General features: G+C 45.3%; 1 protein-coding gene across 1 annotated transcript in view; it reads right to left on the reverse strand.

Annotated features, from left to right (window-relative positions):
- Nucleotides 1–5,951: 5,951 nt before the first annotated feature.
- LOC144806222 (uncharacterized) overlaps nt 5,952–17,954 on the reverse strand; it is an 80,653-nt gene continuing 68,650 nt past the window's right edge. The window contains 1 exon segment of the mRNA XM_078672626.1: nt 5,952–8,353. Coding sequence (XP_078528752.1) covers nt 7,261–8,353 — 1,093 coding nt within the window. The 3' untranslated portion in view covers nt 5,952–7,260.

The raw sequence follows: 17,954 nt of genomic DNA on the forward strand, positions 1-17,954 counted from the left end.
GGTTCAGTAGCTTAGGAATGCAAAGGAGGAGGGCTGAACTGATAACTAGAAGCATAACATACTCTTGGCAGACACGCAGGCAGAGCCAGGCCGGGCCGGGCACCGCGCGGCAGGGAGTAAGTGAAGGGTCAGGGATGCAGGTGGGGGCTGCATCGCTCCTCGGAGTGGGTTCAGGAGACTGGAGCTTGAATCTGATGTCCGGGCCCTTTTGAGGCCTAGAAACGGGGACAATTCAATGAATTAACGTGCACACTGTGAAACGTGGCAACATAGGCCTAATACTCGTTGCTTTCACGAGAACTGGAAACTGGCATACTAGAGTTGGACACAACTATAATTGCGTCCTTAATCGATCATAGGGGAATACATGCATATCGATCATGCACATATAGCATAGGATGGGGAACACGTAGGCACATATAACATGGCAGAATTTACTTTTCCACAGTAGTGTAGTCTCCGGTCCTGAAGAAAGCCAGTGGTTTATCGTTACCTACTTTGGCTGAAACATGTAGACCCATCTAACCAAATAATGATAGTTATTTTGACAAACTATCCACACTCTGTTTTTAGTTTTGACACTGTGATATGCTTCTAATAAAATTATCTTTGTTATCATGGTAGTCAATTTTAAATTGCACTTTTGATTTTTTCACACTTAGTATCACTGCAACATTTGTTTTTCAACACCACAGATCTCATAATCATGGCTTGATCCATCACTGGTGGTTTTGATTTAGGACAGCTCCCGATTGTACATGGTGAGCTGTGCTATCAAATACCGGTTTCTCAAATCCCAGATGATGAAGTTCTGCCATTTGGTGGGCTGATGGGATTCATTTCCAGTTCAGCACAGGTTTAGCTGCTCCGGTTTCTGTTTTTTGCCCCATACTACTTTGTGGACAGACCAGTAGTATCCTCTTTTGTTATGGAAGGGTAGTTCTTCCCATATTTCAGCTGGAGGGGACACGTGTTTGACCTGGCATCATTGGCGTGAGTCTCCCTTCCATTTTTTCTGATTGCCTCCTCTGTTTTGATATGTTTTTGCTGGTTGTAGGCTTTGGGCACTGTGCCACTGCTAATCAGTGCCACAGTACAAGTGCTCCCTATGGTAAATGGATGTACTAATTGGTGATTCCATGATTGGGTTATTTGGTTTATCTGTCAGCCCCTAGTACAGTTCACCATGTGTTCCCAGGGCTTGTAAATCAAATGCTGCTGGTGGGGTTGCAGCACTGGTTGTGCCACCCACAGAAGCAGCTTGTAAAGTGTGTCTCAGGCCTGCCATTGTAAGGCCTGTGTGCAGTCTAGCACTGCCATGTCGACTTGGCCAAGTGCACCCACTTGCCAGTCTCTAAACCTTCCCTTTGCTACATATTAGGCACCCCTATGGTAGGCCCAAGGGCAGGGTGCATTGTAAGTATAAGGCAGGAATGCTCTGATGGGTGTAGTATGTTCTAATAGTGAATTACAGCCATTTTCGTTTTTCACTATTGAAGGCTACCTGTTCTTATTGGCCAGAATGAACAGGTAGATTATTACACTCTTATAATCCTAACTAACTCAGGGAACACAGTACAAATTAGAATTTAGTATGCCTGAACTCAGAATAATAAAATACATATTTTAGTAAAGTTTATTTTAATATTCTGTGTTTGCAAATACTACTTTTAGAATGTAGGTATTTGCTTGCCTAACCATTTGAGCCTGCCTCTGCTGGGTTGTGTATTCCTTGTCTGGGTTTGTGAGCGACAGGGCTGGGGAATTCCAGGAGACAGGCTGGGGCAGCCGGTGGTGAATAGAGAGATCTGCATCTCGATGGGCGGGAGGAGTTGCACCTGGGACCTGAATAGGGCTGGGCCTTCCCTCTAAAATGCTGGCTCCACCTCTTGTGGCTTGTCTGATGTCTCTGCCCTGCACTGTGAAAGGAGAGGAGGAATCATGTCAACAGAGTGCCCCAGAGCGGTACCTTACCTCCCCTGTGCTGGCTCCACCTCCTGTGGGGCATCTGATGTCTCTGTCCTGCACAGTGAAAGGAAGAAGAGAGTCAGGAACTGGTTTGGACTAGGCAGAGGACTCTCTGCCTTCAGAGAACAAAGAATTTTGGGGTATAAATATTAGGACCCTGATCCCAAGAAATTAGATCACTTTTGCCTAGGAGAAGAACCAAGGAAACTGCAGGAGTTGGACTGCCCCTCTGCCAGTGTGCTGTTTGCTGGGTTGGCCTGCAGTGGTTGCTTCATTGCTGAGGGAAAGGAGAAGGAACTTTGTAAGGACTTTCCTCTACAGAATATTCTCCAAGGGCTTGAACTGTGCTTGCCTCCTGCTGAAGTCTAAGGAACAAAAGACTTCACCTCCAGCTCCCTCCTGAATTTCCTTGCTGGGAATTCTGACTCCAGTCACTGGAAGCTGGAAGCGCGATGCATCAAGATGAACCGTGTCGCCGCCGCAGCTGAAATTATTGCAACGCGGGAGAAGCGAAACTTTGTCGGATCTCCTGGAAGCGTGTGTTCATCGAAGCTGCCTGCTGTCGCATCACCGGAGAAACGTGACACCATCGAGAGAGTCGTCATCGCATCACCTGGGAAGAGTGTCGCAGGGCCTGTTGTGGCTCCAAAGTACAGAGTCGTCGCAAGGCTGCCAGGGCGTCATCACATCGTCATCCCATCGCCGCATCAAGGGCGCCATCTTCTCGCATCGCAACCGGATCATCGCATCAAGGCGCCATCTTGCGCACCGCAATGGGCCCGCAAGCTGAGTATCTACTCATCACCTTCGCTCTGGTAAGGCTCACGACGAGTCCCCTACTCTGCGCAAGCATTGAGGCAGGACACAACCATTCCCCCGGATCACGGAACCCTCGCACCTTCTCTTTTGCGAGCCTTTTGTTTACTTTGTGTATCGCATCCAGGTACTTTGTTGAGAACTTTGTTGCATTTACCAACAACTTGAACTAAGCAACTTGCATCATCTTTTAAGTCATCTTAAGTGTAGTATTGTGGATTTTTGTCATTTGTGGTCTTGTGTTTAAAACCTGTGTTGTGTCCCTCTGTAGTGTTTTCACTGTATTACTGTGTATATTCACAAATAATTAACACACTGCCTCTGAGATAAGCCAGTCTTCTCGTGCCAAGCTACCAAGGGGATAAACAGGGGTTATTAAGGAGTGTAATCCCCTTATCCTGACTTAGAAGAAAGGGTCCCTATTTGGACAAAGGTGAATACCATTGCCAACTAGAGACCCCCAGATCTAACACATCCTCATACACAAGAGTACTTGTAGTTCTCACAGTACACTAGCTGCACATCAGAATCGGCTTGTTCCTATGCAATCCCTCTGTGGCTTCCTTGGTCTTGCGACCTGAATGTCTAGGCCACACACTTTCGGACCACAACCACCTCAAAACAGTGATTCATTGGAGCAGAAGACATGCACCAGTACCTACTAGGAGGCTGTATGCCCCGGCCCTACAGGACAGAGTCTTCTGTGATACTGTAAGTACACATATTGCCATCTTTGAGGAGAACAAAGAGACTGCTTGTACGACAGTGATAGAGTGGGATACCTTTAAGGGTGTCACATAAGGCCTGTGCATCAAGATGTAGCATGGTGTAAAAAATGCCTTGTGAGCCAAGAACCTCTCCCATGAACAAACAATATGAACAGCGGAAATATATGTGGGATAGCTGCATGAAACGAGAACATAATCACCCCTCTCCGAAAGGAGTAAAGAGAGGCAATGGTCAGACTAGGAACACTACACTATCAGATACTAGCAAGGCTCCTATGGTCGTTGACCCCAAAGACCCCAAGAAACGGCAGTAGATACCCGGAGGAAAGAGATATTGAATGTGCAAGCAGATATAAACCAGGCTTTTCTGTAGTATCACACATCTGTCTACCAGGTCGAGGAGGGAGTGCGAGCTCCTCAATTAGATGAGTATTTTAATAGACTGTCGATTCCCAGACTTAACCCCCTTCGGGGACATACACCAGATGAAACCCTGACCACTGAGGAAATTGGCTTCATGATTGACTATATCACGTGCAACAAAACTCCTGGGATGGACAGGTTCTCGTTAGACTTTTACTTCACCTACAGAGCAACCCACTCTCCAAAGCGAATCCAAATGTACCAACAGGCCAGGCAGGAGGGCACATTGCCGGGATCCCTATGGGAGGCTATGATATTGGTCCTCCCTAAGCCCAACAGGGACCCCCTGGAGATACGGTCCTACTGGCCACGGTACACCGACCACAAGATTCGCAAGAAGGTCCTTGCAAACAGGTTGCTACCCTCCATCTCTCCATTGGCACCAAGACCAGAATTATTTTGTACCTGGGAGGTAAATGTATCTAAACCTATGACGCCTCTTGCAGCTGATGGAAGAGAATCTTCATGAATTGCCTCCATACACAGCACTCTCACTAGATATAGAGAAGGCCTTCGACACCCTGGGGTAGTTTTACTTAGCGAAAGTGCTGATGTGCATGAACTAGGCCCAGAAATACTGTACTGGATACATCTCCTCTACACCAACACGCTGGCCCACATCCGGACAGGCAGAGATCTCAGTTTCTTTTGAAGCATGCACCAAAGATACCCACTGTCAATTACTTTTGCCCTAGCCATGGATCTGTTTGCTGGCCAGTTTTGTTCCCAGGACCCAGCAATCAGTATACTGAGTGAGCCAAATTGAGAGGCCATATCACGGTATGCTGATGATGCATTTGTGTACCTCAGGATCGTGCATTCGTATCTACCACAGGTGACGGATGTTTTAGACGATTTTGGTAGGGCTTCTAGACTAAGGCTAAATTGGACCAAATCCAGCTTATATCCCATGCGCCAACTCAAAACTTAGAACAGGAAGTGCTGCCCCAATTAGCACTGAGATGGCACCTTGACATCTTCAGGTATTAAGTGCTGAACTTACCACACCAACAAAGAACGTATACAGGGCAACTTAGGTGATGTCTAAGGTTTGCAGCTCCCTGTCGTTTTGGGGCTACCTGCAACTATCGACCCATGGACAGAGTGGCAGTTGCAAAAATGCTGTTAATACATTTATACTGCTTCTCGACCCCTCTAGTTTACCTGCCTCGGCGCTTCTTCAGGAATATGGACTCTGTTTCTGTTCTTATTAATCTGGGGAGCGGGCCACAAGAGAGTCACGCTTCACAAACTATACTCTACCTTGGAACGGGATGGGGGATGTACATTTAAAAGACTAATAAAGAACTATAAACTACTGTGTGACTTGGAAGCCTATTATTTCTCAAAACAGCCCTTGTTTGTGATCTCGTTACAGTTATTACATTATTAGACGCACTAGAAGAAATGGGAGCCTGGGGTGTCTGATCACAGAAACTCATTTACATACAAAGGGGGGTGAAAGCCTGTTCACAAAGCACAACAAAACTTGTTTATGTAAAAGTTTGTACATTGCACAGTGAGTGTGCTTCTGGTAACAGTGTGAGTGCTGTATGGCAGCAGCGAGCAGTCTTAGTTGCTGAGACATGAATCTCTGACGGGTGCATCTTTAGCTCTTTCAACTGTTTGAGAGAGGGTGGCAGTCTCAAATTCTGGGGGCCCAGATACCAACAGCTTCACTCATAATCTTTGCTTTTTGCATCTACAGGTGGTGCAGATGCCACCTAAGAGAGTAACCTTAGTGTGCTTTCTGGAGTCAGCCTGCTTTGATTTTCCCAAACTTTGGTCAGCAAAGGTAAATGCGTCTTCTACTAAAGTGTTCTTAGCTCGCTTTTGGTAACGTGGCTTCAGCAGTATGGCCTAAGGCACGCTTGAAGGTAAAGCAAAGCAGTGGAAGTCACACATTTCAATACAGTTTATTAAAAATAGACAAGGAACTTAAAGATTCAAAACAAGTTTAGATTAAAAAGAATATTTAATATTTATTCAGAAGCAAAATCTAAAGGAGGGCTGTGATTTAAGGATTATTAATTACAAAAACAACTGTCAAAACCAAACAAAAAGGAAAATGAATTAAAAAAAAGCAGATCCACTGAATCAATCAGGAATTCACCTACTAAATTGTAGCTGACTTCGATAGCTATGCTCGAGAGGACAAAGATAAGTTTAGTCTCTGGTGATGATTAACACTGGAATTTGAAGCAAGGTTTTTGGCTGAATCAGTCTCAGAAAGTGGCGAGCTGCACAGAAGTGGCTTGAAGTGCAAAATTCCCACAGAGTAGAGGTGGGCTATCAAGTTGAACCTGAATCCACGGCCATCAACATGCGGGAAACTTCAAGCAGTTACAACAGCTGCGAAGTCTTCGGAGCTTCCAAGTTATGGAGATGGTTCAAGGTTGATGATAAGAGCCAAAGCATGGAACGTGGCAGGCCTGAGGCCTGGTTAATGGGAAAGCAGGTTCCATTTGAAACAAAAAGAAGATGGAAAGAGAGCACTCATGTGGATCTTTGTAATACGAGGCTGTGTCCTTTTGGAACAGAAGTCATTAGGACTATTTAGAATGGGGCCAAGAATGGTTTGCATATGACTGGCCTCGTCTGTAGTTACACAAAGACTAGAGAATGTGGCGGGATGGTGCCGAGATTAACTACCAGTCCATCCATCACCTTTAGTTTTTCTCAATGATCAGCCCTACGTGGTACAGACATGAACAGATGTTGGTCCCATAGAGACCTTCGACAAAGGGACTCCTGCTGCAGCCCCCTGGTGAGGCTCATTAAGGTTGGAAACAGTTTGAGGTTCAAGCATTCCAGATCCTTGGGGGCGTGGCCTCAAAGTTCAGGATCGAATTGACTTTGTGGGTCAGTCATTGCTTATAAACACTCAGCAAACAAAACACGCTGAATGGAATGAGGCCACAAATAGTTACAAAAGAATGAGGTTAATTCAAGCATTTCCATCCCTCGCTGCGTGCTTTTCTCAGTAGAGTTTGTAGGACAATCAATGGAGCGGTGTCTTTGTGGCTGCTTCATGTAAATGTTTTGTGATGCTGAAAGCTCCTCCTCGGGTTGACAGTGAGAACCTTTTATTCTCCCACATTGTCTCTCTTATATAGAAAGGTTACATTTACAACTAAAGTTTTTGAAACATTGAGAGCACGAGTCATTTTCTTTCTCATTGTGGGTTCTCTCTTGTTGAATGAAACTGAATCTCCAGCAGACGCTTCCCAGGCATTTAGAACAATGACTAGGTTTTTTCCAGGTAAGTTCTCGCAGGTTGAGTGAGACCAGATTTCCGACTTAAACTTTTCCAGCATTCAAAGAGCTAAAAAGGTTTTTGCCCAGTGTGAGTTCTCTCATGGTAAGTGAGAGTTGTTTTAAATCTGAAGCTTTTGGGGCATTCAGAACACTGATACCTTTTACGCCCAGTGTGGGTTCGTTCATGCACAGTAAGGTTGTATTTCTGACTGAAGCTTTTACAGCACTCAGAGCACTGATAAGGTTTTTTCCCAGTGTGAGTTCTCTCATGGTAAGTGAGAGTTATTTTCCGACTGAAGCTTTTCTGGCAATCAGAGCACTGATAGGGTTTGAGCCCAGTGTGGGTTCTCTCATGTTGAGTTAAACCGGATTTGTGATAGAAACCTTTTTGGCATTCAGAACACTGATACGGTTTCTGCCCAGTGTGGGTTCTTTCATGCACAGTAAGGTTGTATTTCTGACTGAAGCTTTTCCGGCACTCAGAGCACTGATAAGGTTTTAGTCCAGTGTGAGTTTTCTCATGTTCAATTAAACTGGATCTCTGACTGAATCCTTTCTGGCACTCAGAGCACTGGTAAGGTTTTTGTCCAGTGTGAGTTCTCTCGTGTTCAATTAAACTGGATCTCTGACTGAATCCTTTCCGGCACTCAGAGCACTGGTAAGGTTTTTGTCCAGTGTGGGTCCTTTCATGTACAGTAAGGCTGGATTTATGACTGAAGCTTTTACAGCATTCAGAGCACTGATACGGTTTCTGCCCAGTGTGGGTTCTTTCATGCACAGTAAGGTGGGATATCTGACTGAAGCTTTTACAGCATTCAGAGCACTGATAAGGTTTGTGTCTAGTGTGGGTCCTTTCATGTACAGTAAGGCTGAATTTATGACTGAAGCTTTTACAGCATTCAGAGCACTGATAAGGTTGTTGCCCAGTGTGGGTTCTTTCATGTAAAGTGAGATTGGATTTGTGATTGAAGTGTTTCTGGCATTCGGGGCACTGATGGGGTTTTCGTCCAGCGCTAGTTTTCTCATGTTTAGTGAGGTGGGATTGATGACTAAAGCTGTTCTCACAGTCATTGCTCTTATTCGAGTTGTTTGTTTCTCCAAGTTGGCTTTGTTCCTAGATACATGCCATCTTAAGACTAAATTTGATTTCTGATTGTGTACTTGTTTATGTTACAACTCAGCATTAACTTCTAAAGTACATTTCAGATGCTCTTCTTAACATATATTTAACTAATGACAGTTTTTACCTGGAGATCATTGTTCTACCTTTAAAGGCACCAATCTAACTTGTCTTATTAACTTTCACCGAGGAGCCCCTTGTATTGATTAAGATGCCCTCATGGATTCATTTTCTCCAAGTTATGCCCTGGTGAATTCCCTCTAGTTTAATTAGTCTTATTTAGTGATTCTAGTTTATCACATTTGATTTAGGAGTTTTAAGGTCTTTGGGCTTTAGTGTTTGCCTGTTAGGTATGTTTGTTCATACCAGTAATGACCGATGATTAGGGCATGCCAGGGTGGTTTATGAATTATCAATAGCGTAACACTGGGGCCCTTTATACTTTCTGTGTCAGAATATGCTTTTTTGTTCATTGGTTAATGATCGACTTTGGAGTTACAGGACACTTTGAAACCACTCGGATCAACCCAAGAGACAGAGTTGGTGGGGGAAAATCTTCCTATATTGGAAATGGTAATCCAGCATCTTTGCTGTAACGACATCTGAGAAAGTGTATTTACAATGACTTTCTTCTAAACAACCTTTTCTCTCCTCTCATCTTCAGGAGACAGAGACAAAAGCTTCCGCTTGTAAACCAGGGATATTAGTCTTTTTGATGGTTCTGTTACATCACAACACGTCTACGGATGCTGATCTGTTGGGGAGGATTTGCGTCTCCAAAGCATTTCTCATAAACCATCAAACAGAATTTACAACACTGAGTTTTCTCAAGTGCACTGTGTAGGTATCAGTTGTGGCCAATGTTCTCCTCAATCTCAGTTCCTGACACTTGATAAATATTTATGGCCATTTTAGTATAGGGATTTGACAACTTTCACATTCACCATTTTCTTCTGCACCAACATCCTCACCATTCCTGGCACATAGAATGTGTTTTCTTCTCAAGAGCTCGAGAATGTTTTAACTTTCCTTGAAATAATCCTTTTCGTTGTGTTTCACTAAATTTAAACCTTCTTTTTTCTCTTCATGCTTCAGTCACCTGTAGAAATAGAGTCAAAAATTGTAAATAAACACAAAGAAAAAATATTTGTGACCTTATACTTTGCACAAAGAAAGTATGGACAAAAACAAGCCAGGAAATGAGTTGAGTATCATTTCTGATAGTGGTGAAACAGCTCGGGGACACTGTAGATCTGGAGCTTTGGATTACTGGAGCTCATGGATGTGATAGAAAACGTAATTAATATTTAAGAAAGTAACACAAGTTGCACATATATTGTGACACAGATTCTCAGAAGCAGCCAACACTAAAAATGTTCAATTTCTAAAAGCTGGCATCACAATGAGATATTTGAAATAATTTTAATGAATTATCAGATGTTATTTACTCCCCTGCCCACCTAGACTGTTAATCTATTCCTTTTTCCAGTGATCTAGGAAGGGACATTTTATTGAACAAAGAAATTCACCTTGTTGTAATCACTGATTTAAATGCCACTGTAGACTGACGCTGTGTCCAGTTAGCTCAGTGGAATTCACTATTTCAAATTGTGCGGATGATAAGGACTTACTTGGTGGCCCAGAACTCATCATGCTCCTCCGACAGGACCCAGGCACTGCAACCCCTGATACACCATCACAGTCTGAAGTACCAACCACCATGAGCGCCTTTCCTCTGAACATTACTTTCTCTCCATTAGAGGTTGAGCAAGCCATACGAGAGAGTGCTAATTCAAAAGCCCCAGGGCCTGATGGAATACCGATTGACATATTCAAAGAAAATATAGAACTCTGAGCTCCACTCTTGACAAACGTATTGAATACTTACAGTCAAATAGGTGTCCCTGCCACATGGCACGAAGCAATTGTAATCCCTATCTACAAAAAAGGTGATAGGCAGGACCCAAAATCATATCGACCCATTTCACTCCTTGACTCCCTGATGAAGGTAGCAGGCAGGATTTTATTGGTAAAACTGCAAACCTGCGCCAAATGCAAAGGGGTTCTTTCTAAACTCCAATATGGTTTTAAGAGTGGCCTGGGCACGGTCGAGCAGAGCTTAAATTTGGCACTGATTATGAATAAATACACGACTGTCAAGAAAGGGAACTTGTTTCTGACGTTTGTCGATCTAAGCTCGGCTTTTGATTGCTTGGATCACAATCTGTTATGGAACACCCTGACTAAGATGGGGATAAACCCACATGTTTTGAATTTCATCAAGGAACTCTATAGAGATGCAGGTGCCACAGTACGATATGTTTGAATGTTGAATGTTTGTATTTTATATAGCGCACTTCTACCCGGAGGCCTCGTAGCGCTGTATTCATACCGCTGCGGAACCCATCCTGGCTTTCCTGTGAAATGTCCACTCCTGGGCACCCCCAAGGTGAAGCCAGGCATCCACAGCGCTGCTGGGGCCGTTGTGGAGATTAAGCAAGCTATTGCCCAGAGTCACAGAGTGGGACCCATGATTAGACTAGGCACCGAGACGAGAATTATCAGGTCCGGGGAAATTGAGCCCAAGACCCGCCGAGGCGGGAATCGAACCCTGGTCCCGGGCCAGACCTCTGCATCAGAGTCTGCCGCTCTAACCATTGAGCCACACTTCTCCAATGGCAAAAATGGAGAATTAACTAAAAAGTTTGCCAAAGAAAAGGGCGTACGGCAGGGCTGTATTCTTGCCCCTTTTCTTTTTAATTTATATATAAACGGAGTAGCAGATTTTTTAACAAATTTGGAAGTTGACTACCCTAAAATTAACGGCGAATCGGTACCACTACTCTTATATGTCGATGACGCCGTTATCATGTCACGTACCCAGATAGGCCTGTAGAAGGCTCTAACTGGCTTTTCAACCTTCATGAGTAACAGAGGGCTGAAGATTAATGTGGGTAAAACTTTCACTATGTGTTGTACCCCAACAAACAACACTAAAATTGACTGCAAAACCTTTGTGAATAAATCAAAGATAGGTGTGACAAAAACATTCACTTACTTAGGCATTACTTTTAATAATAGGGGCACATGGTCCACAGCCATTACCACTCGCAGCCTGGCCCTCACCCGCACCATAGGCGACTAAAACAATTTGCAAAGAGACTGGGGGGGAAACCAGTCGATTCTCTGCTTAAGATCTACGCAGCGAAGTGCGTCTCAACTGCAACATATGGTGCAGGCTTATGGGGGACGGCCGACTGCACAGAAATTCAAACATTAGAAAATGCTTTTTTTTGGTTTTTGCTTGCAGTCCCAAGATCCATCTCCACGACCGTATGCCACAAAGAATTAGACCGAGTCCACATCATAGATATCATAAAGATAACCCCAGTCATGCTGTGGCACAAGATATGGTCCTCCAAGGAGACAGCCTTCAGTAGGGATGTTATCCAAGACTGCATGAATCAATCAGCTGCTACTAGGTTCACCTGGCTATCTTATGTAAAAAAAAATGTTATACTCTATTGGCCATCCAGATCTGTATACGACACCAAGTATTTGTACGCAAATGCCCAAGAAAGTTCTAAAGGAAATTTGTCTTAGGTTATTAGAAGACAGGCGGTGGTTTACTGATGCTAATAAACCTACGGTTACTTCCCACCGTCTCATTTCTCATGGGCCAGGTCTACATCCATACCTGGAATTGGCATTCCCTAGTTATCATAGAATGCTACTGACACGGATGAGAACAGACTGTTTTTATAGACTGATATCTTTCCCCGTTATAAATGACTGGTCTGCCTCCTTAATTAAATGTCCTTGTGACGACATATCAACCCAGTCAAACATTCATTGCATTTTCTTTTGCAAATACTACGAGTGGGGAAGGAAGCGCTATCTGCTACCCATTCTCAAGACTTGGGGATTGAGGCAATGTAAACCAGCTTTGATTAGATTTTACCTATTACAAGATGAACCTACTATACACGCAGCGGTTGCTTTTTTGAAGTATGCAGTAAGATGCAGAGGGACGATGGTTTAATGTTTGGAAACTGTTTGTATTATACTGTACATTATGACACTCCATAGTACTATACAAACTACCCAGGTCCCCTCTGCTGTAGATTTCTTTTTAAATACGCAGTAAGACGCAGAGGGACGAGGGTTAAATGTTTACAAATTGTTTGTACGCTGTATTATATTGTACCTTATTACATTTTTATAGTACATTACAAACTACCCAGGTCCATTCTGCTTAACCCTTTTAACCTTCTTAACTGTTTTAAGACTTGCTTTTTAATATTCTTAATGGAATTATTAGGATGTCTAGAGTAATAATATGCCTAATGTATGACATGGATGTAGAGTATTTATAACTAATGTGCTTTTATGGTTTTTTTGTACAAACACCGAATAAAGCTATCTTTGATTTGATTTGATTTGAGAAAAAAACAGCACGACAGTAAAGAAAACGAAAAAGGGTCTAGAAAAGAAAAACACAAAACAGAAGAAAGAGAAAAAAGGCTATCTTCCACTCTCACCACATGTTCCAGCACAGGGAACTGTGCAGCAGATTCTTGTGAACCCATAAGTTACTTCTAAACACAGTGCCCCCAAGATCAGCACCAGGTGCGGCTCCACCGGTTGCACCATCCTAAAGCAAGCCTTGTGTGCATGTGTGTCCACACACATATACTGTGCCTTTTGCTTGTAGTAGATAAGACAGAAAAGGATAGTTTAGGAGGACGTAAAGAGATGGAAGTCAGATCAAGAGAGAATAGACGCCAAAAGAACAGTCAGAGGGGGGAGAGTATCACATGGTGTAGAGAAGACAAATGTGCCAATAGTTAAGGAACTGCTGGGCAAAACTGACTTAAGAAGGAACTGGACCTGCACTACACCCCCAACATTTCCAGAAGGAATGTGGCTCCATTATATTATTATCAGAAGGTTGATAACAACAAGAATAGTGCACAGAGGGAGTCAAATGTTGAAGTGGAAGAGACAAAAACAAAACAGAGATCAAGAAAGGGAATAGAGAAAGAAGAAACAGGGGAAAAGGAAACTTAAGAGTTATAGGAATCCTTACCTGACAGTTATATTATATTTTGTTCCTCCAAGGGTGGCAGCCACGCTGCACTGCCTGGTCATCCCAGAATACCTTGAAAGGAAGTAAAGAAATAGTTTTGCGTCACACGACTATCACACTTCATCACATTTTACAAATAACCGTCCTGAACTTACAAAACAAAAGAATCCCTTGTTCTCTGAAGGCCATTGTGAAGCAAATATGGGTATGAATAAATACTTTTTTGGTTCACCAAGAACCATGATTCCTTGCTGGAAAAGGTCTCTGTGAATATAGAGTGCACCCACAGTCTCAGAGAACAAACCCTAACAACCCAGTCCACTTCTTCATAACCCCCATCTTTCCATTTGCAGACCATGAAACTTGCAAATCAAAACAATCTTGTTCACAAAAGGCCTGTTAAAGTCCTTGGACATAATTCTGCCCCGTTAATAAATTAGTCAACCAGACTCTTATATTTATACAAACCATGCTCTCTGAGCAACAGCAATTCAAGTTCAAGCTGATACAGAGTTTGAATGCTGAGCAATGGAAGCAACAAAGCTTCAATGTGTTGGCGCTTTTTATCTATAACTTATCTGAAGGGATGATGCGGAGGATCAGTATAAATAAATCCTTCACGAGACAAAGCTTGGAACATTGAAATATTTAGACCTCCATTGAAGACAACGGAGCAGCAGCAGCCTACACAACCTGATATAGGCCCGCTGCTCTCAACATTACAATGTCCTAATACACAGCCTCTGCCTCTCTGAAGTATAGGGATTGGGCAGGAGAAGGCAGAAGATAGAGCCTGCAGCAGGGTACACAGGAGCCTCCCTCCTTCCTCCTCCAGTAGCTCGCAGTGTCACTGGTGTCTCGGAAGGAGGGGTGTTCTGTTCATCTCCTGTATCTCCCCGGCTCACCTGAATGATGAAAAGCAGTTTAGCCGAGCCCGGGGAGAGCCAGGGGCTGACTTCAGCATCCTTTAACAGCTATTGCTGTGAATGTTCAACAATTAACCACTGTGATCCTACATGTGGGTGTTAACTGTTCAACATTACCACTTACAGCAGTTCGTAGTACCGGAGGTGTTTTAAGCCCCTGGTCTCCCCGGACACTGTTGTTTTATTAATTGACACATTCTGCCCACATGGGGCAAACAGTTTAATGAACTTATAGTCAGCCGTAGCAGGCAACACTGCCCATTAAAGGACCGCTCCCTTGGTAAAGGCCCTTGCCTTTGGAGCTACAACAAGCTACAAAGCTATATTAAAGGTTTCAAATAATTACTGAAGGCATAAACATGGGTACTCAGTCAGAGAAATAATTATCATAATATTTGCAGGCGGATCACATAAAAGTAACATCTAAAGTATATCAAAAGCCAGAATCAGAAATAATTCTCGATGTAAAGTCAATAGACAGACAACCACAACCACCACAACAAATGTGTGCTAAGAAATAAGAAAACGTTTTTCTATAATATCAAATAGCACACCGACATAGAATCTGCTTTTTTAAAAATCAAGAAAAAGTTCTTAAGTTCAATATCAGTAAGAGGACTGACATGTAGTCTGCCTTTAGGAAAATGATAAAATAAAACAATTCCAGCAAATATCCCAAAGCAGTCATTTTATACGTTTTTAGACAGAGAGAACACATTATTGACATGGTTCATGATGAGTTAAAAATTACATCAATCAATGAAAGTTCATGAAAACATGGCACAACAAAATGAAATTTAATAAACCACACCTACAAAATGAATAATGAATTGTGACTCTTCCCCTAAAAGCCACAAGTCATTTTACAAGGTTATTCCCTAACATAATAACTGGATCTTAATCACAGTTTAAGTTTGTGGCCATTCATTTATGGCCCAATTTGTACAGGAACATTTGCTGACAGCTTATTAGTTGTTTATTTGAAATGCCTACAACTTGGACTCCTTTCCCAAGAGGGGTGGGTTGGGAGCTGCCGTCAGTCTGACTGTGGAACGGGAGGCACATTCATTGATTAAAAGAGATGCTGGATTGCCATTTACTTCTTCTACAAAAGGGCCACTCTGGGTGACCTCTAGGACTGCACCAAGCATGCAATCCTTCTCCCATCTCAGGCACCGTCATTGAGTCTGATTCAGTCCAGTAGAAACTCCTAGTGCAGGAGGAAGTTGTGGAAAATCCTTATTAATCACTGAAGGATTTTGTTGAAATACTGAATTTGTTGAGAATTTGGCGTTCTATTCTGCACTGGGCTGTGGGACTCTCTGGACTGAAGGCATGTTCCAATATATCTGCCTTTTATTCTGCATGCTCGGCACAGAGGCCAGTTGGGCTGGGACCATTGACTGTGACATCGCATTCTGTGCCATCTGATTCATGTTCCAGTTTCCCAGGTTCCTGCAAACATCGCACCGATCATGTCTTATTCTGCACATTATTAGTGTTTGAGGTATTTAAATTGCCACTGTTAGTAAACCCTATACCCTAAGCAGGGCCGGACTGGCCGTAACGGGCTTCCGGTTTTTCCCCAGGAGGCTATAAGAGTGGGGACCGATTGTTCAGTGCTGGGAAACATATTGGTCACTCAGGGCTGGTTTTGCTGTGGTGCTGCTATATCACCCCCAGCAACAAAAGAGGCAGGGAGCTGGTTCATCAAAATTGTCAGGCCTGGTTTGGGTTCCCAGTCCGGCCCTGACCCAGAGGAACAACATTTCCTCCTTCCACATACTGAGCATCATTATTCTGTACACCAACGCCGTGCATATCCAAATTCATACCAGCAACAAACCCAGAATCAAAACAAGAATACAATCCGTGAGAACCACTTTCGTCACCCATCTGGAAAAATGTTGTCTGAGCTCTCATTATTTTTATTTTTATCTTCTTCTGCTTAATAATACAATTGTCACTACAGTACTTTGGTTACAACAAAGTCTCATCCAGACAGGCCAGGAGAGGCCCCACCTTCTATGAACCACCCAAACACAGGACAGGCCTCACCTCATCTGCACCCCTGGACAGGCCTCACCTCCTCGGCACCCCTGGAAAGGCCACACCTCCTCTGCACCCCTGGACAGGCCTCACCTCATCTGCACCCCTTGACAGGCCTCTCCCCTTCTGCACCCCTGGACAGGCCTCTCCCCTTCTGCACCCCTGGACAGGCCTCACCTCCTCGGCACCCCTGGACAGGCCTCACCTCCTCTGCACCCCTGGACAGGCCTCACCTCCTCTGCACCCCTTGACAGGCCTAACCTCCTCTGCACCCCTGGACAGGCCACACCTCCTCTGCACCCCAGGGCATGCCTCACCTCCTCTGCCCACCTGGGCCTGCCTCACCTCCTCTGCACCCCTGGACAGGCCTCATCTCCTCTGCACCCCTGGACAGGCCTCTCCTCCTCTGCACCCCCTGGACAGGCCTCACCTCCTCTGCACCCCTGGACAGGCCTCACCTCCTCTGCACCCCCTGGACAGGCCTCACCTCTTCTGCACCCCTGGACAGGCCTCACCTCCTCTGCACCCCTGGACAGGTCTCACCTCCTCCGCACCCCTCTGGACAGGCCACACCTCCTCTGCACCCCTGGACAGGCCTCACCTCCTCTGCACCCCTGGACATGCCTCACCTCCTCTGCAACCCTTGACAAACCTTGCCTCCTCTGCACCCCTGGACAGGCATCTCCTCCTCTGCACCCCTGGACAGGCCTCACCTCCTCTGCATCCCTCTCCTCCTCTGCACCCCTGGACAGGCCAATCCTCCTCTGCACCGCTAGACAGGCCACACCTCCTCTGCACCACGGTACAGGCCTCTCCTCCTCTGCACCCCTGGACAGACCTCATCTCCTCTGCTCCCTCTGGACAGGCCTCTCCTTCTCTGCCCCCTGGCCAGGGCTCACCTCCTCTGCTCCCTCTGGACAGGCCTCTCCTCCTATGCACCCCTGGACAGGCCTCACCTCCTCTGCTCCCTCTGGACAGGCCTCTCCTCCTATGCACCCCTGGACAGGCCTCTCCTCCTATGCACCCCTGGACAGGCCTCTCCTCCTATGCACCCCTGGACAGGCCTCTCCTCCTCTGCACCCACCTGGACAGGCCTCTCCCCCTATGCACCCCTGGACAGGCCTCACCTCCTCTACTCCCTCTAGACAGGCCTCTCCTCCTATGCACCCTGGCTAGGGCTCCCCTCCTCTGCCCCTCCTCTGGACAGGCCTCTCCTCCTCTGCTCCCCTGGACAGGAATAATCTCCTCTGCGCCCCCCTGGACAGGCCTCGCCTCCTCTGCAGCCCTTGCACAGGCTCACCTCCACTGTAACCCCTGGACAGGCCTCTCCTCCTATGCACCCCTGGACATGCCTCACCTCCTCTGCACCCCTGGACAGGTCTCACCTCCTCTGCACCCCTCTGGACAGGCCACACCTCCTCTGCACCCCTGGACAGGCCTCACCTCCTCTGCACCCCTGGACAGGCCTCACCTCCTCCGCACCAGGGTACAGGCCTCGCCTCCTCTGCTCCCTCTGGACAGGCCTCTCCTCCTCTGTAAACCTAGACATGCATCTCCTCCTCTGCACCCCTGGGCCT

The sequence above is a fragment of the Lissotriton helveticus genome, assembly GCF_964261635.1.
Source record: "Lissotriton helveticus chromosome 1_1 unlocalized genomic scaffold, aLisHel1.1 SUPER_1_unloc_54, whole genome shotgun sequence".
Taxonomy (NCBI): domain Eukaryota; kingdom Metazoa; phylum Chordata; class Amphibia; order Caudata; family Salamandridae; genus Lissotriton; species Lissotriton helveticus.